The 21,621-nt window shown below is 52.1% G+C and overlaps 1 protein-coding gene across 2 annotated transcripts; it reads right to left on the bottom strand.

Moving 5' to 3' along the window:
- Positions 1-9,799: 9,799 nt before the first annotated feature.
- Positions 9,800-20,397, bottom strand: LOC121080688 (sia-alpha-2,3-Gal-beta-1,4-GlcNAc-R:alpha 2,8-sialyltransferase-like). 2 transcript variants are annotated; one of them, XM_040578828.1, is made up of 5 exons: positions 20,003-20,397; positions 19,180-19,302; positions 16,408-16,965; positions 15,608-15,651; positions 9,800-13,579 (listed from the first exon to the last, which is right to left on the bottom strand). In XM_040578828.1, the coding sequence occupies exons 1-5, from the start codon at positions 20,179-20,181 to the stop codon at positions 13,137-13,139; spliced, it is 1,347 nt and encodes a 448-aa protein (XP_040434762.1). In that variant the 5' UTR covers positions 20,182-20,397; the 3' UTR covers positions 9,800-13,136. The 2 variants fall into 2 exon arrangements, with proteins under 2 accessions (XP_040434762.1, XP_040434764.1); XM_040578830.1 differs by lacking the exon at positions 9,800-13,579 and having other exon boundaries at positions 15,282-15,651; positions 20,003-20,396.
- Between the last annotated feature and the right edge of the window lie 1,224 nt (positions 20,398-21,621).

Below are 21,621 nucleotides of genomic sequence, written 5' to 3'. Positions count from 1 at the left end.
CCCGGCGTCCTGGCCTCACCACTCCCCGGGGATCCCACTCGGCACGGCCGGCCCTGGCTCACGGCACCGCGTTCCCCTGCCTCCCTGTTTGCTGTTTTAAACCGAGGCGCTGCGTCAGCCCGCGCTATTAGTTGCCTTAAATATGTCAGTACGGCCCAGGAAAAACGTGCCACGAGCATACAGCAGTCAACGAAGCGGTATGGTCACAAAAGAAATCCATGTCCCCATGTCAGTCTGCTTTCGTGCAGCTGTGTGGTTCCTTTCACTGACGCATGCCCTGCTGTACACACAGACACACGTGTCTTCCCATGTCCGGAGCTCGCGTGCTGCCCAGGCCTCTCCCGCTGGAAGGGGCCGCAGCACCTCCGCTCTGGGGGGCTGAGCCGGGAGGCACTGACCAGCGGCATCACAGTGAGCGGGTTTGATCCACTTTACGTTTGCCCTTGCCAAAACCACCTTGTGTGCGATGGCAGGGCCATCGGCTCAGAGCTGTGAGCCCCCCTGTGCCACCACTGTTCCACCCAGGGGAGGTGGGGAGCGGGGCCTGCACTGGCCAGGGGGGCATCACTGGGAAGCAGCCTGCAGGGCCCCAGAGGGGCCTCGAGCGTGGCTGGAGCCTCAGCACATGGTGCAGTGCCGGGGCTGTGGGGAGAGGCAGGGAGGGCTGGAAGCAGGCAGGCAGGCCACAGAGGAGGTGAGCAGCCAAGGAGGCAGGCAGGAAGAGGAGGAGGTGGGCAGGGAGTGGGGGCATGGGACCAGGGCCTGTGGGGACAGGACCCCTCAACATGGAGCTGGCAAGCGGGGACCTGCCTGCTCCAGTCAGGCCCTGTGCCCTTTGCACCCCCCACTGTGGCAGCACCCATGTTGAGATGTGTTGGGCCATGCCATGCCACCCCAGGCTCGGCCGTGCTGGACTGTGTGTGTTCAGATGTGTCAGGCTGTGCCATACCATCCCAGGCTGGGCCATGCTGGACTGGGCTGCACCGTGCCAGGCCATGCCCGAGTCTGCCATGCCGTGCCATGCTGAGCCATGCTGTGCCTGACTGTCGGATTGTACTGTGCCATGCCAGGCCAAGGAGCTGCTCCCATCTATGTGATTCCCTCCACTGCCCCCCCACCCATTTAATCAGTAACACAGCAATGGCAGCTCCAAGCAGCCTGTCCTTGCATTTTATGTCATCCTTATCTCGGGCCCCAATAACCATCTCTACGTTTGTAAAGGTCCCACCCCCACTGTGTCTTTCTGGTAACGAAATGGGGGAAAATGGGGAGAAATGTTACCTTTTTGATAGGATCAGTGAGAGTTCAGCCTGAGTTGTACACTGGGGAGTAAAATTCGGAAAACAGCCAAGAGGGAGAGGTTATGCAGGAGCTGTGTGGCAGGGGGCTGTGGGGAGCGGTGGGCAGGGAGGGCGCTGCGGTGTGGGCAGCATGCCCAGCCACCCACCTGGGCCTGGGTACAAACAGGGATGGGTGCTGGGCATCTCTCTGCTTTGGGACATACAGAAATAGCATGGAGCTTGTAAAGAAATGCAGCTGCTGAGTAAAAATGGCTGAGTCCTGTCCAAAAATGGCTGTATTTTACATTCTTCCAAGGTAAGACACCATGCATTGCCAGGCCACTCTTGAGGGCACCCGCAGTCTCTTTACAAATAGGTTGTGTATGATAGCACTCAGTTTCCCTACAGATTTCCACTATGTATTCCCAAAGGCTAACAATCCATTTCCTTCCACACTGCTGTTGCCACATGTCTCTGAAGTTCATGGTGTTTTCCAAGCTGCTTTTTGGCACTAACCAAGTGTGTATAAAATGAAGTTCCCCCCACCCCAGCTACCCCTGCCATTGTCAGCCTGTAGTGGAAAAGAAAAAAGAAAGGAAGAAGAAAAATAAAGCCCTGGCATGAGGTGCCTTTGTTCAGGGCAAGTTATGTGTGAAATCTTTTTGTCCTTCCTAAAGGAAGTCAAAAGTTGCAGTTGATTTGGGGAAAAGAGAGGCAAGTGCAGCTCTCCCGAGGCAGAGGTAGGATGGCAGGCAGGAGGGGAGGGGAGTGAGTGGGCAGACCCCCATGGGAACCAGCTGCTGCAGGTGTGCTGGTGTCCTTTTCCTTTTTTTCCCTTTCTTCCTTTTTTGCCCCTTTCCCCCTCTTTTTTCCTTTCCTTCCCCTTCCTTTTCCCCTTTCCCAGAAGAGCTGTTGTTGGAAGTTACCTGTGGAGCTCAGGCGTTCCAACCCCTGCTCAAACCGTGTCACACAAGCATGAGTTGGTGACAGGATACTCAGCTCCATCCCCTCCTGCCGTTCCTGGGAACTAGCAGTACTCTTTTACAGAGTGGGAACCGTTACCTAAAAATTAAGATTAATCATACTTTGAGTTGTAGCTCCATAGGTTTGCAAAGATCTTCTAACACGTTTCATAACTTAAATGAAATACAACGTTTTGTTGAACAAAAAATGAACTGCGCTATTTTGCTTGATTGTGTATTGATCCCCTTTCCTTCCAGAAAAGCCAGCTGCATTCAGCTCTCTCAGTAAGCACCTACCGCCCCTTTTTATGAGCTGGGGTACTACTTGGCTTTGGTGGGGTCTGTGCCAATGGGCATGAGGTGGCAGGGCTGCATGCTGGCACAGGGGCTGTGCAGGTGGAGGGGGCATTTGCCAGTGCCTTCGGAGGGCTGGGCTGCACCTGTCATTCCGATCAATTATGCTCTCTTTAAGTTAACAGAGGAAAGATGAGAAATTGATTTATTTTTTTCCTGACAAAATGGTATTTTCAAAATTCAGGAGATAAGGCCTGACTTTGACCTTTTATTTTTAAACCTGCACCTGATTATCGCATTCCTTGATGATGCTATGTTACACATGGTAGTGTCTAATTCTGGCATCTTGCCAAATTGATGTAAAAATCTTCCTGGTAATCAACCCACAAACATATAAATATCAGTGCACAGCACAGCTGTAACCAACACGGCTGGTACGTCGTGGCACCGTGCTGATCGTGTGCCGCGTTGCCTGTGCTCTGCCTGCTGTCTCGCAGCCAGTGAGCAGTGCGGGCACTACTGGGGGGCTGCAATGCAGTGGGGGCTGTGAAGGGCTGCTGTCAGCCCCGCTGGAGGCAGTGTGGCAGAGAGCTCTGCCCTTCTTCCCAGTGGGTGCCGTCTGCTTTGGCATCCGCCACGGGGCTCCTTGAGGCCCCTGTACCCACTAAACCGTCTCCCCTGTGTGATGGAGGGTGATCGGGTGCCCTTTGGCACCCACGCAGAACAAACCCCTTCTGTCAGCTGTGCCGCTGGCAGCAAGTGCAGGCATGGCTGGCAGGAGCGGTGCCGGACAGGCCAGGGTGGATGGTCACTGCTTCCAGCCTAACGAGCTTGGGCTGCCCAGTGGGAAGCGATGTTCCCTGCCTGCATGGCTGCCTTTGCCAGAGGCTTTCCCTCTGCTCTCGGGGGTCAGGAGGAGGGAGGCTTCTTTGTTAGCTTTCCTCCTTCTCCCTCCCTGCATCCAGGACTCCCCTGGCCGATGCTGGGTGCCCTTGCTTCCCTCAAAAGAGGCAGTGGTGCGGCGCCCAGGGGCTGGTAGGATGTGATGGACCTGGGGGCTGACGTGGCCTGGACACATTCACCCCAAGCTTTCTTGCTCAGCATCCTTCTTTTTTTGGCCATGGCTCCCCTGGGTATTTGAATTTTAATTCCTCTCCTCTTTTGTTCACTAGGGGTTCAACTCTGCAGTTCCCTCCAGCACCCACACCCATCTCTGTGCAGAAGAGGAGACCCTGGCCCTCCAGTGCTGCAAAACTGGCTGACTGACCCAAACCGCTCATAAAAAGGTGAATCCACAAATTCATCACCTGCACTCACAGCCCTGCATGTTAGTGCTCATGTGCTCACATTAGTGCTCGACATGGGCCACAGGCATGGGTGAGCTTTCCCTTAAAACACCTAGCATGAGTTGGCAAGAGATGGCACACGTAATTTTCACCTGCTTTTAAACAAATATTGCAAGTGTTTTCTTTGCGCGTTTTGAAACTGGTGTCACAAGTCTGTTCTTCTCTGCAGAGGGGCCAGCTCCAGCCCCCTGTGATGTCTTCCCAGTGACGACAGCACAGCTGGACATGGGTCCAGGGGGCTTAACCTGTATTGGCCCCAGCTGTACCTGCTGCCCAGGACTAAGTTTTGCCTGTGAGAAGCAGAACCAACCTTCCTTGTGATTTTTCTCCTCCCAGGCAGGATTTCAGTTATTTAGAAGTAAAAGATAAGTCAGACAATATGAGATTTTTTTTCCCCAGAGATTTTCAGAGGGGCAGTCTGGAGGGTAAAACAGGCCTGAGAAAGCTGAATCCAGCGTTATCAGTGCAAACTAATAGCAGGAAAAAAGGCTCTGAGGTTACCTGAGGGAAGTGAGACACTGCTGGCACCCTCTGGCCCTGGCACAGAGGCTCTGGGAAGCCTTGCTCAGATTTATTAGTGGGCAGATGAATCGGAGGTTTCTGCTCTGTGCCTCCCATGGGACAGCTCTGGCTTGGTGCATCCTGGCCCCACTGCAAGAGGAACAGTGCAGCTGTCCTGGAGTGGCTGATGGCACACTTGGCTGGTGAGGACCATGGTTAAAGATTAAAATTGGATCCAGTTTGCAATATTTATCTTGGGAGCAGGAGGGCCCCAGCTTGTTTGGTTTGTGGGAAGTGTTGGGAAATGATGATGCTGGCATGAAGACACCCAGCAGGGCTGGCCCCCACAAGGGGCACCGGGTCCCGGCAGATCTCACACGGCGAGCTGGGGATGTGGCAGTGCTGGCGCCGCAGGCAGGACAGGGAGAAAACCCAAGGGAGGGGCCCACATCAGTGGGTGCACCCCACAGTTAGGACATGGCTGCTCCCCTCCGATGCTTTGCACAGTGTCCTACCTCCCAAACAGAGACAGTGGCACCTGCCTCTCCCCCATGATCGTTTGAAGGATAAATATATTAGATACTAGTGATGGGAAGCATGCAAGTAGCATAGACAGATACTGCTTTTTCATTTGTATTGCACTAAGCGTTACTTACTAAAACATTTTTCAAAGATTAATAACTGCTTGCCCAAACTATTAGCCCTACTCTGGTAAAACCCACCCAGATGAACTGGGACAGAGAGCCATCCAGTTTATGCAAAAACATGGGGTTTAGATATATTTTGGTGGTGAGAGTGCCTGATGTGCACAAGAATGACATAGGATATTCAGGAGCTGACTTGCATTTGTGCTGTGCAGGCCAGGCAAACCTCTCTAGAGCAATTTGTGCACCAGAACAAATCAAGAACAAGCTGTCGCAGAGATGTCCTGAGGTGGGTTTGAATGCCAGCCATTCAGAGAGCAGAAATGCTCTGAGAAACAGGGCTTTGGTCAGCGCAGGCAGGAGGTCAGCTCCATCCACATGAGCTTTACCCTGATGTTACTCCTGCCTCAGCAGTCAGGCTTTATATTCAAAATTAGATTGAACAAATTAGTATATACATGTTGTAGAATACTGACACTGCATTAATTGGAAGTGAACTGGATTATGTGACAACTGATTTCTGGTTTTTGTATATACAATACAAAGAAGCTGCTTAGAATTTTTAGATATTCTGGTTAGCACCTAAATTATAACTTTTTATGTAATTTTGGGGTTTAGTATCCCCAAAATATCCCCTAGTGACTATTGCTAGGCAATGAATGCTGTCAGTGTGGATGGATTTGGCAATTGTTTAGGCTTCAGTAGTGGTTAAAGGGAGAACTCACACGGTTCCCACCTGGCCAGCATTTCCCGAAGACCTCCACTGCTGCCAGGGTTTTGTTAAGTCTTAAATCTAGAGGGATGGGAGGGACCCAGGGTAATCCTGTGCTGCTCTTGCAGGCACTGAAATAGGCAGTAAAAAGGAATTTGTAGGTACAGGGAAAATGTTCCCCTTACTAGACAAGCTTTTAATTTCATAAATGCATAAAAGGATCTGATACCCACAAGCTGCCTGTAATAAAAGGCTAGAGACCCAAAGGTGAGAAAATAACCACTGTGAGAAATTAAAAATAAGGCAGAACTTTCTGCAGCAGTACAAGTTCTTAAATCAGTCAGTTTAAAATCTTGAAGCACTTGAATCCATTAGCACTGCCTTTCAGTTGCAGCACACGGGCATGACACCTTGTGTACCATGCTTAGGGCAGCACAGTGCACCTCTGGCCATGGGGATGCTCTGGCCTCTGCCAGCTGGAGAGACTCTATCGTTGTGAGTTTACACAGACTTCCAAAAACCCATGGCAAAGTTTCTCACAGGATCCAGTAAGGACACCAAGCAGTGTTGGAGCAAGCAGCAAGTCATCTCTTGGCCTGGGAGCTGGCCACAGGGCAGAAATAGAGCAGGAAGGATTGATGGGCTCTGACACAGCAGAATGGCAGCTCTCAGGGCTCCAGACCCACCGGCAAGGAGGCCAAGTGCTCTGCAGAGAGGAAAAGCTGTCGGTGGGTAGCAGAGGCTGTCATTGGTGCTGTGCTGTCTCAATGGGAGGAGGTCTCGAGGAGGGCCACAGCTCAGGCTGCACTCAAATGGGTGTAAGTCCACCCTTGAAGTATCCACTGACATGGGTGAAACTAACCCCCCCAGTGAGCTGGTGTGCTCTTGGCCAGGTACAGGCACCATCCCTGGCAGGGCTCCTTGGCACGTCCCACCACCGCAGCTGTCGACTGCTCTCTGCCATGGCACTCACCATCCGTCTGTCCCCTTCCACCGACATCCCCCCACCTGAGAGCTCAGCAGGGGCTGCTGCCCTGCTGCAGGGTTTGGTGAGAAGGTGTCAGGACAGATGTGCCATCCTCAAGGTCAAGGGCTGCTGTGCTGTAGTGTCCACTGGAACAGAAGGTAGAAAGGCACAGGCTGAAGTGGGGCAATCTGTCCTTCTTACTGGTGTATTGTAGGTAATGGAAGTGGGATATAAGATGTTCTTGGGAGTGTAATTCACTGTAATGAACAAATGACCTGAGCCAAGCTGTGTACTGATTTACATGCTGTGTAATGCCACATATTTCACAGGAGTGCAGAATTTGATCCATCACACTAAGCTTATTGCACTGCATAATGAAATACAGGGAGCAATAAACACAACCCTTGGCAACTCTTCTGATGAAGTTTCCTAGTAAAACCTTTTGTTTAAGGCCAGATCTGCAGAAAAGATGACGAGCTGATGTGCCAAACACAGGCCCTGGAGTCCACAATTCAGCCCTCAAAATCCCCATCTGTCTGCTGTGTGCTGCCCGGGGTGCCCCCTGCCCACACTCACTGCTGCTCGCATCACCTGCATGCCCCTGCACCCAGAGACCAGCAGGGTGGGAGCCCACAAAAAGCAAAAAAAGGAGAAATTGCTCAGCACATCTGGAGGCCACTTCCAGACAGGGATCAAGGGCACAAGCCCACCCTGACTGGGAGGGAGAAGACAGGAAGGGTGCTGGGAGAGCAACTTAGTCACAAACACTCAAAAAAATCTCAGCACAAGCAAGCGGTGTGTGCTCAATGGCTAACGATGAGAATAGCACCAAAGAATAGTAGGAACATTGCCTGGAAGCCCGAGGCACGAGTGGAAGACAGCTAGCAAGGGAGTTAAAACGCACCAATAAAACTTTCTCTGAGTTGTTAATGGTGAGAAGGCGGCCAAGGAGAGTTGTTCTGCTGCTCTGCAAGGATGAAAAGCTGTCAGTGGGTAGCAAAGGCTGTCATCAGTGCTGTGCCGTCTCAATGGGAGGAGGTCTCGAGAAGGGTTCTGTGGTGATCTGTCCTTGCCAGCGACTCCCTGATATTGTCATTAGCAGCCAGAGTAGAGAGTGTGCTTATTAAATGGGTGGGCAGCACTTAGCTGCAATGGGCTGAGAGTGTGCTGGAGGACAGGATGAGAGTCAGGAATGACCCTGTGCTGCTTTCACTGGCATAAAATACGCCTGGAGCTTGCACAAGAGCCATGGAAACAGGATAACTAGAAGTCATGTGCCAGTTTGAAGTGAAAAATGTGTAAATCACACTTCACTCTATATTAATATTAGTAGCTGGCCGGAGGCACGTGGGGCTGGACTCCTCATGAGTGGCAGCTCATCCCAAAGCTGGTGTTGGGAGTGGGGCACAGGAGAGGTCCCAGGTGCCTGAGCCTTCCTCCTGTGTGGCAGACCCCAGGGGAGGGGTTCAGCTGCAGGCAGCTGCCCGGGGACCCCTAACAGCCAGCTGGCTTTAAATGCACCGTGTGAGCTGGGGCTTCCTTCTCATCTGGGATGTGTGAAGCCTCTCGGCAACGGGGATCCTCCATCCCCTGTGCCAAATCCCACCCACTGAGACCCTGAATTTGGGAACTTTTCTGAAAACAGGACTTTGCTCCCTTTTGACATGTGCGGGATAATTATTTCAGTCAGGTTATTGTTGAGCTACTAAGCATGCTTGAACCTGCAAATAGTCTCTGCATTTACTCACTAAGGAGGAAAAAAAGATCCGTTACAGTAGGAGAGAGGGTCAGCTGTTAGCAGAAAGGGTGCTTTGTGCCTACCTGCCCCACCGCGGGAGGGTGAGTCCAGCCAGGCAGGCGCTGGGGTGTGCTGCGGGCAGCGCTGAGGCTCTTGGTGGAGATCCATGTGCCGGGCTGAGCAAAGCACATGCCGTGCCAACCACGTAGCATCTGTCACCGGTGTCCTGAGAGGAACCAACAGCGGGGACCTGGCACCAAAACCGTACCTCTCTCACCACTGACTCCTGTTAGTCCAGCACCTAAAATGAAACTTGGGCTGCAGGAAGCCACGCTTGTGGTTTGCTAGGGTGGAGTACCTGTGGCATGCTTTCATATGATTTGCGTGCAATTACAACCCTGCAGCGTATCCTTTAAAATACACAAGGCTTTTTGATGAAAATGACAATCTGGTGCTCAGCAGAGTGCATCTACAGCACAGAAACCCTCCCACTGCGGGCCTGTCACTATTATGGACAGTAAGCAGTTCAGGAAATAATAAGAAGGAAGAGGCAGACACAGCTGAGTTTTACAGACTTTCAATGCACAATAAAACATTTTATTTAAAAACAATGCATTCAGTATCATGTTTTGGCATGAGTCAATGTTGCAGGCACATTCACACCAAAGAATCACATTGCTGAGAGATCCCAAATGAACCATCGCGCTGTTCTCCACAAATGATACTCACGACAAGGATGTGGGACTCTGTCACAAGAAGAACCAGGGCCTCGCTCTCCAGCGCACCTACACATTTCCAGTCATGATGCACTGTGCGGGCCGTGCTTGGGCCTTGGCTTGGCACCACATCTGACACGGGCCCCATCCTGCTCCCGCCACTGCCACAGGGGCTTTCCGTGGGAGCACGGCTGAGCACCGGCTCCGCTTGCAACATATTTCACACCACGTGCGGCTTTGCCATTCACCTGACACTGTGCCCTGGCCCTTTATGAACATTAGCCATTTAAAAATAAATAATGCTTTTAGTATGGCTGTTAAATGATGAATCCTTTATTACAATTATGTAATTTTTTTCTTTTTTTTTTAAATATTTATCTTTTCTTTTATTGAAAACAACTCCATCAGGCATTGAACTGTATAGCCATTGGAATAAAGACACATTCATTTACAGAAAACCTGCTTTTTTTCTAAACGATCTGTTTTTGCAACTTCCATTCACAGTTATATTTCACAAATGCTTGCTTTTTGGTATATGCCACAATTAAAACCGGTAGCCAAAGTGACCTTGTTTTAATTTATCTTGCTACCATTCATTGAAAAGATGCAAGCAACAAAAATACAAACCCAAGATGTATAAAAGAAGAGAAGGTAACACACATATTTCCATTCTTATGTACACTCCTTCTTCCCACCCCCTGTCTGGTGGCCTGATCCCCCTGACCACAGCACCCAGCCCCACACAGCACCCACCCCGAGATCCTGCTGACAGTCTCTGCCAAGGTGCAAGTCCTCAGTACCCATCCCGTCGGTGCAGTGGCTGGAGCAGGATGCGACCACCACTCACCCTTGGCTGCCCGCAGCGTGTGGGATGCTGGCAGCCCAGGGCTGCACAGGTTCTACGTCCCACCGGACCCTTCCCTCAGAGTTAGTCGGAAGTACTTCTCTTGATTTTGTAAACTACAATGTTTTGTACTTACAAATATTGATCACGTTGCATTACGCATACTTTTGTTTAGCTATATTTGCTTGTCTAGACATTCAGTAATGACAGTGAGTGTTTTCTCTGAACCATCAGGAATTCATTTAGATGGACAGAGGGAGGAAGGTTCTGGGCCAAACAGAAAGGAAGGAAGAGTCTAGTCAAGGTGATACCAAATGCAGGTGCCATTTTCTGTCCTGAGCAGCTCCCCGCCGCAGGAGCCACGTTTGCAGAGGGGAGCAGCTTGCTTATTGAATGGAAAGGCATTTTCTGCCAGAGAGAGGCAGACACAGAGAGCCTCTCTGCCTCAACCGCTGTCTTCTCTGCACCCTTTAGCCCTCACCTCTCTACTAGACCCCACCACAATCTATCACCTTCCTCCTGCAGCACAGCAGCCCACCGAAAGCGGCCAAGCCTGCACCTCCGAGCCGAGGGATGCCAGGCAGCGCCGCCGCCTCCTCCTCACTACCTGCTGACCTCTTCCAGCTCAAAGGCACACCTTGTTTTCTACAGAGCCAGAATTACGTGTGCCATAAGCCCAGTGCAGTGAGAAAAAGATGCTGAGCCCAGATCTGCTGGAGCAAACACTGCACTGAGAGGGGGTCACCCCACTTTGCTGCTCTGGGATGCATGGTGCCCCTGACATGAGGCCCTGCAAGAAAACTGGCCTGAAAGTGGGGGTTTGGGAAAGAGCCCAGCCTGACCTCAAGGCACCTGGAGGGCCTTTCCCTGCCTGGGGTGCAGAGCCCACCCTGGGCCGCTGCTGGTCCCACTGCTCAGCACGAGCTGCCCTTCCCCTCTGCTCTCTCTAGAAAAGCAGAATTCAAAGAGCATCTAAGAAAACAGGTGAAAACAAAAGATGCACATTTTAAGACATTTTTCCACATTGCAAGAGCTCGGACAAAAAATATTGATACTAAGAAGCAATTTACTTTGGGCTGTATTGCACCATTGATTTTGGGGCAGGACTCCCCATTAAAATCAATGATTCTGAAATGTTCAATGTGGTCCTGAAAAATTGATGGGGAGTTTTGCTTAAAAATCAATGATATAATATGGCATTCTGTCAATAATTTTTCTGTATTCCTGTTTCCGAATATTTGCAGGTTTTTCTCGCACTTCCTTCTCTGCACTTGGTGCCTCTTTGTGCATCTGGAAAGTTCCAGCTGTGCTGGCAGGACTATCATAACGGGACCTTGCCACAAGCGGGATGAACCTGAGAGAGACACACCATTTGCTTAAATTAAGCAAGATCAAATTAATGTGCCATGCATTAAAACACCTTTCCATTGCCATTCTCCCCACAATCTGGGGGCATGTGCAGTGCTGTGTCCCTGGTGCTCTCTGGGCTGGGAGTGAGTGGGGTGTTGCAGACCTCCCAAGCACAGCCGTGGGAAGCAGGCTGGGGGTGCAAGTTGTGGGGAGAACAGAAATCCCAGCTGTGGGCAATTTCCCCAAGTTTATTGTGGTTAGGAAGGGAAATAATTTTTTTTTAAAAATCAATTATGAAAAATTAAAATCTACCCAGGGGTAATTTAGGTTTTTGGTTTCAACTTCTAATTTTTACATTTTATCTTCTCTCCTGGGTGCTCAAAAGGAGTAGCTTGAGGAGAAAGAAGATGTGCACTGCTCAGCAACTGCAGCCCTCGGGCATGGCAGAACTGACGCCTTTTCCTCCCACATGGGCTCTCAGGGAGAGGCAGGATGCTGCAGCTCTGTCTAAACCAGCTCCACATAAGCTTTGCCGCTCAGGTGCAGCAGCTGCACAAGCCCTTGCAGCACCTTCAGCACAGAGACATCCACTTCTGCCATCAGCCCTCTCTGGGGACACTGGGGACAGGGCTGGGACACAGCAGATGGCCCATTTCATGTGGCTTCCCAGCATCTCATAGTGCACCCGCGGCCAGTTTGACTCTGGAGACCTTCCCATCCCAGCTTCACTATGCAGTTACACGGCTGGTTCCTCCATGTCCATGCTGGACGTGCCCTTGCCAGTGTCCGTGCCCTGCCAGCATTAGGGGAGGAGGAGCACGGATCTGCTGGAGGGAGACAAGCAATGAACCATCTTGCCCCAGGCTGAGCATCCCCCTTGCAAAAAAAGCCTCCAGGAGACACAGGAGGTGCATGGATGGAAATACGTTTGTTTAGGCTAATGAATGTTTACTTGTGACTATATCTAATTTAAAGTAGTTATGTCATGTAAACGCAATGCAGCAGCCAAGCAGGATCTGCCAGTGCAATTTCCCATTAGGAGCCAGCAGCCGAAAATTATATAGAGCACACTGGCCTCCGCTTTCATGCCAATATAATAATAGTTCACATATCCTTAATTTGCTGATTAAAAATGATCGCTGCCTACATGAAATTGATAAAACAACTCTTAATTAAAATACCTGACATTAACCACAAGCCAAGAGGCATCACTCAGGGTTCGGGGTGACCCTTCTCCCCCAGTGGGCTCTTTGCTGAGCTGGCTCCTGGCCGCTGGGCACACCTTCACCATGCACCGCAGTGACCTGCAAAGCGATCAGCCTGCCTTAGCAAGCATGCATCTGCTGTACAGCTCAATAGGAAATGATATTGGAAATGACTAATTACTGTACTTCATTAACAACTAGTGCAGAACTCTTCCTTCCCTGTGCAATTCCTCTTTTTCTGCTTTTCGGCAAAAACATTCAATGTGCTCCAGCACTTAGACAAGGGTTCCCACAGGATCTGGCTGCTCCCGGCCCTGTGGCTCCCCGCTGCCCACTGGGACACATGGTCCTGCATTCGGAGGGTGAGATCCTACAACCCTTGCCGACAGGGCCTGCAGGGCTTGGGGGCTCAGTCCTTCCCCTGGGGACATGGGCAGCTGCGAGCGATGGGGACAGCCTGTTCCTGTGCTCTGCAGGGGTCCCCTCCCTGGCCCGGGCCCTTGCACATGACTACGAGACAATATGTGATAATATCAAGAACAACTCATATGGCACCATATGGTATAAGACACCACCATCATTGCACAACTATGTCTTCATAATAACAGTTGCTAGAGGCCATACTCTGCTGTAGGAACGGCGATGAGCGCAGGACCAACAGGACAGTGCGGAGAGCGGGAGCCCCGGGAGCATGGAGCCAGGCTCGGCAGCCGGGCGGGAACGCGGCGGCTCCTTGCAGGAGCGGGTCTGTGCACACTGCAGCGTGGGGGACCCAAGCCCCTCCCCAGCGCGCCCCAGCCCTGAACAGCCTTTGAAAAAAACAAAAGCCAGAAAATGTGGGATAATTCAAATGCGGAAGAAAGCCGCCAGCTCCTTCTCCAGCTGGGGTGTGGGGGAGAGCAGGGGCCTGGCCTTGGCGGCTGGTGGGGCTCATGGCAGCAGGCACTGGGAGATTCTCCCGGCCGCTCGGGTTTGGCGTTTGTTGTACTCGAGATCTCCTTCCACACCTCCTACATCTGCCTGTAGGTAAAGAGGCTGAGAAAAATTAAAATGTGCCATTTTAAAGTATGATTTTAAATTGGATTTTGCATCTTTCAGTGTGTAGTCAGTTCTCAGCATCATACGGAGTAGTAGAAAAATGTTAGAACAATTGTAAGTGTACTTGTCATAAGAAAGTTATTTTACAGGCTCCTTTATCCTGAGACATAATGGCCAACATTTTCAAACCGTAAGTGACCCTAAGGTTTGTCCTCTCTCCAAGAAGCCTGATTTTCAGCGGTACAGAGGAAGCTGTGCCTTCCTTTGACTGCCTTGGGCAGCTGGTGGCGACCAGAAAATGGGGCCGCTGATTTAGTTGTCTGACAGTGGATTTAGAGATGTCAATGGGGAAATCTGGTAACTGTATTCCCTCTTCCCTGCACTCCTGCCACGCTCACATCCCTTCAAAAAAAATCCCGGTGCCTGGCCCCCTTTGTTGCCTGGCCAGGCCCAGCTGTGGAGCCAGGGGACAGGCGCAGGGCAGGGTGGCACCCCTGCCCCTCGATGACACCCCACAGGTCGCGGCAGGGAGCAGACATAGCCCTGCTCACCCATTTCCCCCATCACTGTTAATTGGGCTAATGAAGGCTATGGCTGTTCCCTGCAGACCTGGCATCGCTGGGCAGTACGCCCCATCGCCACCACAGGATGGACGGTGGTTTGGGTGGGACGTACGAAGCACAGCAAGTCCCTACCCAGTGCCAGCTGTGCCAGGGCCAGCGGGGTAGGGCCACAGCGGATCCCCTGGGGCAGCCACAGCACCTGGCCAGCTCCTCACCCCATGGCGTTGTGATGTGCAGCCTGTGGCGGGGCCATGCACACCAGGAGCGGGGAGCACTGTCGGGGTCTGCGGGTGCCTAGGGGTGGGTGGGAGCTCGCATGCTCCCCACTCAGGGGGCTCATCCTCCCAAGGGACCCACGTTGTCGGAGGGTGCGGAGAGCAGGTGCAGAGGGAGATGCACCCGCCCCAGGGTTTGGGGCTCTTCTCACCTGATACGTCTCCAGAGAAATCTAATTCTGTTTATCACAATGGTTTAACTTTAAAATCAAAAGACCAAATAGTATCACATGGATGCGGATGGACTTGTTGCAGCCTGTCTAATTTGGACTAGGCTTTGGCCCAAACTGAATTAAAATGCCAAAGTATTCTGAGTGCAATATAAATGCCTAGCTAAGGTACCAGCCATATTTTGACCACTTTCTTCACGTTATTCTTTAAAAAATGTAAAATTCAGTAAATATGAAAATATGCAAGTGGTGGAATTCAGGATCCACACTGAAGAACTTGCAAGTGACAATGAACCAGAATTCAGAGTGGCTTTCTAGATCCTCCATGGCAATATATGTATGCTGAACTATTCAGAACAACATATATAAAAGAAGAAAAACCTTTTAAAACTAACATTTCTAGGTCTAATCAGGAAGGATCAATAAAATTAAGAGATTTAGGGCATTTAGTGGAATGCTAAAATATGAAAATGGCTTAAAACATACTTAGTGGCATATCTATAAACGCAAAATATTTCAACTTCGCTGCTGCATGAATAGCATCCACAGAATTTGATAAATGCTTCTGCACTGCTAAATATGCTTAAACCCTTTGATAAGCAGTGACAAGGGTAACTAAAAAGCATCTTTATATTATGGAAAATATTTTAGGGTGGGTTTTGTTTTGGTTTTGGGGTTTTTTTTTAGAATTCTATCTGAAGAATGTTTAATTCGGTTTTGGGCACTTTTTAGACAATCATTTGGCACTTCAAGATTTAGGTTCTTAGGCACAATGCGACAAGGTGAGTTTGGCCAGTCCTTCACCATGCATCCTGTAGAGCAGCTGGAACTCTGCAGGCAGCTGGTGGGACTCCTGCCACTTGGTCGTGAACTTTGTTCCCTTCTTATCATAGTAGTGGTATGGGAGGTCCTCTCTCGTGTTAGGGTCTAACCCAAAGGGCCAGAATCCATACAAGTGGATCTCTTCACATATGGCAGAAGCAAGGGTATACATGAGAATACCTGTGCTCAGCCGCTTGGGTGACAAGTGTTTGTTCTTCCAGTATCTGGAAAAAAGAAAAGTGTGTTAGTCTGGGGTACAAGAAATGCCACAGGTTTGCGGGAAGAAAAAAAGTTACTGCCTGGAGACCATCTGTGCTGACTGCTGATGGCCTGAATAAGGCAAAAACTGCGCTTCAGGTCAACCTGCAATGACCAGGAGTGCAGCACAGCCTTCACAGCACTCAGATCGACAGTCTCTTGTGGTCCTCTTTTGAATGTTTTTGGGTTTTAACCATGACAGGCAGTGCCTTAACCAGAAAAGTATGCTACATTGGCTCCTGCTCACACGTGCATTTGCTGAAGAGGTGGCAACATTATCCTCCTTTGATTTATTACAGTTTCCCTTGGACCACCCTGCAGCTGTCTGCTAGCATCCCTATCTGCTAGCTGAGAAGAGCAGGCTCTTCCCTGAGTGGTGCTTTGGTTACACAGCATCTCACTCGGCTCCCCTGTGCTCCTCCTGGCTCTGTGGGAGCAGCAGCGGGGAGCAGAGCCCAGTGACGGACCAAGCCCCGGTGCAAACAACCAACCCACCTCTGCTGTGCAGTGTATAAATCTGTAAAGAAATAACTGAGTTACTTACTGAAGCAATAACAAAACTGCATTTGCTCTAAAACAAGCAGTATCAGGTCCTGACTTGCTAGATAGTGCCTACCAGGTCAGGCGTGAATAGAAAAATAAATAGAGCTGTATTTGTAGAGAGAGAGAGACAGATATATTTTTTTTTTTTGACAAGTTAAATGCAAAGCAAAAATACACACCTGTTAACATGCTGCATTATATTTCCTGGCCAAGCCAACTGGACCTTTAGTTGCCCTCTGTGCTCAACAAAGAAGTCAACCAGTGTTCTCGTGACCATTGCTGATGTGTGGAAGAAAAAAGCGGGGATCCAAAGAATGGCCCCATCAAGCTTTTTCAGACTTAAGAAGAAGTTGTTGCGATCCTGAATGGTCAAAAGATTGTTGTAATACTTTTCCAGGATGCTGGGGTTGAAGGTTGTAAGGTTGGTTTTCCTTCCAACATCTTTTTGGAAAGCCTCGGTTGGAGCGAAATTGCAACGGAAAACAAAATCGGATTTATCTATCTCTTGCCCACACTGACTCCCGGTCAGGATCCCACTGTTTCCAACCACGGCGCAAATGTTGTAGTGCTTGTTCAGGATTGGTGACACGTCGGGAAGCAGCAATCTGAAGTTATTGCTGATGGAGAAAACATACTTGTGGCTGGAGTAATCGTAATGCATCAGCTGACCAATCCGAACACTATTCTTGGTCAAAGAAAAATTTTTTATGACGTCGACATGCTGAAGGATTTCTTGCCTAAAACAAAAGAGAAAAAGAAAAGAAAACATGGTATTACATTTCCCCTCTTTCCGCAGTGGAGAGATTTTCTTTCCAGCTAGACTTACATTCCTCTTTTTTTTTTTTTTTTTTTTAAATGTAGTAAAGCAGCTTCCTGAGCAGTGTGGAGAAAGGGCTTTTAAATTAATATAGATAGGAATTATGGAGCTGGCTTCTCAGCTAGAGCTCCGCTTGGCTTTACTGGGTGGTCCTGACTGGCACCAGCTAAGGATGTGTCCGCATCTCCTGGGGTAGGGTCAGGATTAAAACATTGGGTTTGCTGTGTAAGCCCGAGGTGTGCAGGTCATAGTACACCCCTGCCATGGTCCCCATGCTGAGGGCTGGCGTGCAGCATGGCTCCACGTGCGCTGGGATAAGGGGCCGGGTGGGTCGGTTTGCTGCTGGGACTTCCCACGTGCGTTTCACTCCTGGTACGGCACCGCGGATCTTTGGTAATGATGGCACCATGTTTGCTACGAGCTATGTGGAGCAAAACCAAGCGGTCCAGGATGTTCAGCTGAATTAACAGGAGCTGATTTTTAAATGCATGTAATTTTTGTGCTCTCATTAAGAAGCTCTGAATCACAAAATCAACTGACAGTCACTGTCTCCATTTATGTAAATACAATTCCTTAATGTCTTATTTGGCATTTTTACAAGGGTTATTAGGGATACTTAAAAACCAAACAAAACCAACCCTGCTCAGGAATTTCCCTAGCAGGGCATAAAATTAGAAACTAAATACCATTTTATTTGGTCGTGTTTATGGAAAACAAACAACCTTTCTTCCAGCTCGCATCCTCCAATGTCTAAGCATTAATGGAGTCCCACTGGGTGCCCTAATTATAGGTTATGGCTAACAGACAAGCGCAAAGCCAGATCCTGAGGCATTAGCTAAAATTGTCAGAGGGGTGGCACAGAGACAGACTGATGAAGGATGAGCTGGTAGTGCCAGGAAGGAAGCAATACTGAGGGGTGGCCACTGTCCCACCAGCCTGGGAGGTCCTGGGGAAAAGATGGGGCAGGTGAAGTGCCACCTCCCCTCAGTGGTCCTCAGCTCCACAGGGGCAGCGAAATAGGCAGTGCTTGTTGGCACTAGGCCATTACTCATCCTGCTGTGCTGGGGAGTGACCAGAAGGGAGGAGAGAAGCCCGAGCCCTACCTGCCAGCACCAAGGGGTGTCACAGCCCCATCCTGACTCTGCTGGCTGCCTGGCAGCAGAGTGGAGGGGCCAGGGGTCCTGCCTCTCAAGTGGGATATGTGAGCCGGGTCACAAGGTGGTCTCTAAGACAGCAGGCGTTTGGCAGGACAAGATTATAGTCCAAGGTGGTAGTAGCTGTCTTAAATGACTAAATGCTTTTATTTTGTTATAGACACTTAGACACTGCTGATATATATATATATATATCAGTAAATATGTATATAAAGTGTATTTTTATATACATATATATATATAAAGTGTATAAAGTATATATTTACTTATATATATTAGTAAAGCAAATAAATAAAAGAGGCTGGCCAGAGCCACCAACTTCACATCACAGTGAGAAAACTGAAAGCACATTTTACTTCCCATCAAGTACAGAGCAGCTTTGGGAAAGCTGAAGTAACCGAGAAACCCTTTCCATTGCACGAGGCAGGAAAGTCAGTGCAACCTGCGGGCACTGTGGTGCACAAAGAGGGTGTCTCCGGTGGATCTGAGCTTGAGGGCCCCCATCTGAACCCCTGTCTCTGCCTGCCCCCTCAGCTGGAGCAGTGCTGGAAGGCAGAGCAACACTGCACTGGCTCAGAGCTGCTGTTAGCTGGAACGTTGAGCTGGGCATGCTTTAGCCACCATGAACATGGCATTGCATGGCTGTTACAGTTCGATTGGTCTCAAGTTTTAAAAACCTGGCTATTTATCTTGAAGTAACAATGATTTCACTTGCGCACTGGGAAAATGGGTCACATTCTGTTCGGTGAAATACTGCATTTTGCAGCCTGGTGTCCTGCTCTCAGTTCTTCCAAGACAGCAGTAACCATCTGGGGAAATGCTCGCATGCAGCCTTTGTCTCTCACCGCTGGCAAACTACCCAGAGCTCAGAGTATTTAGCAGTAGATGACTGTATTTTCTTAAAACCCTGGGGGGAAGGGGACAACCTCGGGGAGGGTGAGCAGGGGACATGTGGGCACGGTGCCTGGCTGCATGCTCACCTCTGATGTGCGAAGGCAGTGTGGTTGAAGGCCCACTTGGAGGGCTTCTCCTGCAGCTCGTGGCTCAGGGAGCTCGTGATGGGAACGAACGAGGGATCCAGGAACTTCAGCGCGAACTGGGACCTGCAGAGGAGCGCACAGACCCACGCAGCCACACACAGACGCGCAGCCCGTTACCAGCCGTGCCCGGGCCGCCCCCGCGGCGGCCGCCATCAGCACCGCGGACAGCGCCCGCCGCGCCCCTCCCCGCCGGCGGGGCTGCGCCGGGATCCACCGCGATCTGCCGGGCCGGGCTGGGCCGGGCTGCACCGGGATCTACCGGCCCCCTGCCGGGCCGGCCCGGGCTGTACCGGGATCTACTGGGCTGTACCGGCCCGGGCCGGCCCGGGCTGTACCGGGCCCTGCCCGGCCGGGTCGGGCTGTACCGGGATCTACCAGGATGTACCGGGCCGTGCCGGGCCGGGCCGTGCAGGGCTGTACCGGGCCAGCCGCGCCGGGCTGGGCCGGGCTGTACCGGGCTGTGCCGGGCCAGGCCGTGCCGGGCAGGGTGGTGTCGGGCTGCTCCCACCTTGCAGCACCCCCGGCGGGCGCTGCGGTCCCCGCTGACCCTCCTCTCCCGCAAGCCCCGGGGCGCGGAGCACAGCCGGCGCGGGGGGAGCCGCATCCCCGCTGCGGGGCCTTCCCGGGGCCGCCCGCTGAGCCGAGGATCTCCGGGGGGACAGAGCGGGGGAGGCGGGGGGCGGCAGGGAAGGGAGGGGATGGGATGGGGTGAGGTGAGGTGGGAAGGGCTGACCCCCGGGCCCGGCCCGCGTCGCGCCCTCACCTGAATCCTGCGTGGAACATGTACATGCGGAGCCCTCCCGGGCCGGCGGCGCGGGGCGCGCCGAAGATGTTGTCCTTCTTCAGCGAGACGTAGCTGATGAGAGAGAGGATGAGCAGCGCGATGCTCAGCATCACCAGCCCCAGCACGCTGGCCACCCGCACCATCTTGCAGCTCCTCATGCCGGGAGGCGGCCCCGCGGCTGGGCGTGTGCGGGGGGGCTGCCGCGGAGCTACATGGAGCGGGGCGCGGGGGCGGCAGGCGCGGGGCGGCGGCGGGGCCGGGGCCGGGGCCGGGGCCGGGGCCGGCACCGGCGGCAGCCGGAGAGAAAATGGAGGGAGCGAGAGGCGGCGCGAGGAAATGGCAGCCGGGAGCGGCCGCCCCGGCCCCGGCAGCACCGGCAGCGCCGCCGAGTCCCCCGACCTGCCCCCCCGCCCCGGCAACCGAGCCCCCCGGCAGCCCCGCTCTGCCCCGGACAGCCCCTATGCCAGCCCAGCAGCCCCGGTACCACACTGACAGCCCCTGTGCCCACCGGCAGCCCCCATGTGCCCACCAACAGCTCCCGTGTGCCACATCGGCAGCCTCTGTGCTCACCAACAGTCCCCCTGGTGTGCCCCTCAACAGCCGGTGTGCCCCCTGACAGCCCCAGTGCACCCCAGAGAGCCCCTGTGCCAGCCCAGTGGCCCCAGTAACCCCATCACAGCCTCCATGTGACCCCCGACAGCCCCCGTGTGCCCACCAACAGCCCCGGTGTGCCCCAGGTTTCCTCTGCAACAGCCCAGGTGGTGTCCTCCCCAGCAGTGCTCAGTCCACAACCTGGCATCCCAAGGGTGCCCACCGTGACATCCCTGGGGTGCTTCTGACAACCCTGGAGTGTCCTTCCCACCATCTTGGGGTACCCTGCAGTGACTCCCCAAAAGACTGAGGGTGGCCCGGCCTGACAGCCACAGTGACCCCCTGAGAGCCCCCATGCCTCAGTGACCCCCTGAGCCCTGGGGATGCATGTGGGGGCTGAGCATGGCTGTAAGCTGCAGGCAGTCTGGGCTGCTCCGCACCCTGTGCCTTTGCTGGGGGACCAGCATCTGGGTGGGGGCACGACACCCCCCTGCTCCCCAGCACGGGGCCATGGCACTTCCCTGTGACACTATGGATCCCCGTATGGCACATACAGCACTGCGGGAGCCCACACCACAGCCTGCACCTGGGCAATGCAGAACCCGATGCCAGGTCGGAAGCCCCCTTGCTCAAAGAAGCCTGGTGTTTAGGGCACGCTCCCACCTAAAAGAACCCTAGTGGTAATTAAACTGCCCCATAAATTGCACAGAAAATTTCATGTGAACTCCAAGAGATCCTGATGCCTGTAATCTGAGGAATGTCTCTTATGAACATGACTGCTGCACGCTGCAATACTTTCAGTGTTTCTTCAAGCTAGGGGTTTTTTTCCTTATAAAGCTTGCCCCCATAGACAGCTCTGCCTCTAAGCCCTGAGTTCATACAAGTGCCTTATAAATAATAAATACTGTCTTTGTAGCATCATCCTTGCTCTGGGCTATATCCTACAAGCTCTCCATGCATGAAGCTCTCTTTGAAGAGGAGGAACATGAAGAGCTTGCAGGGCTGGG

The sequence above is a fragment of the Falco naumanni genome, chromosome W (genome assembly GCF_017639655.2).
Source record: "Falco naumanni isolate bFalNau1 chromosome W, bFalNau1.pat, whole genome shotgun sequence".
NCBI lineage: Eukaryota > Metazoa > Chordata > Aves > Falconiformes > Falconidae > Falco > Falco naumanni.
This window is presented reverse-complemented; position numbering and strand designations above follow the sequence as displayed.

Coding starts and splice junctions, on each gene's coding strand:
- LOC121080688 (XM_040578828.1), bottom strand. CDS start 20,181: ATGAGGAGCTGCAAGATGGTGCGGGTGGCCAGCGTGCTGGGGCTGGTG. Junction 16,966..19,179: donor ACTGCCTTCGCACATCAGAG/GTGAGCATGCAG, acceptor CTTTTGTTTTAG/GCAAGAAATCCTTCAGCATG. Junction 15,652..16,407: donor ATAATGCAGCATGTTAACAG/GTGTGTATTTTT, acceptor TCTTTTTTCCAG/ATACTGGAAGAACAAACACT.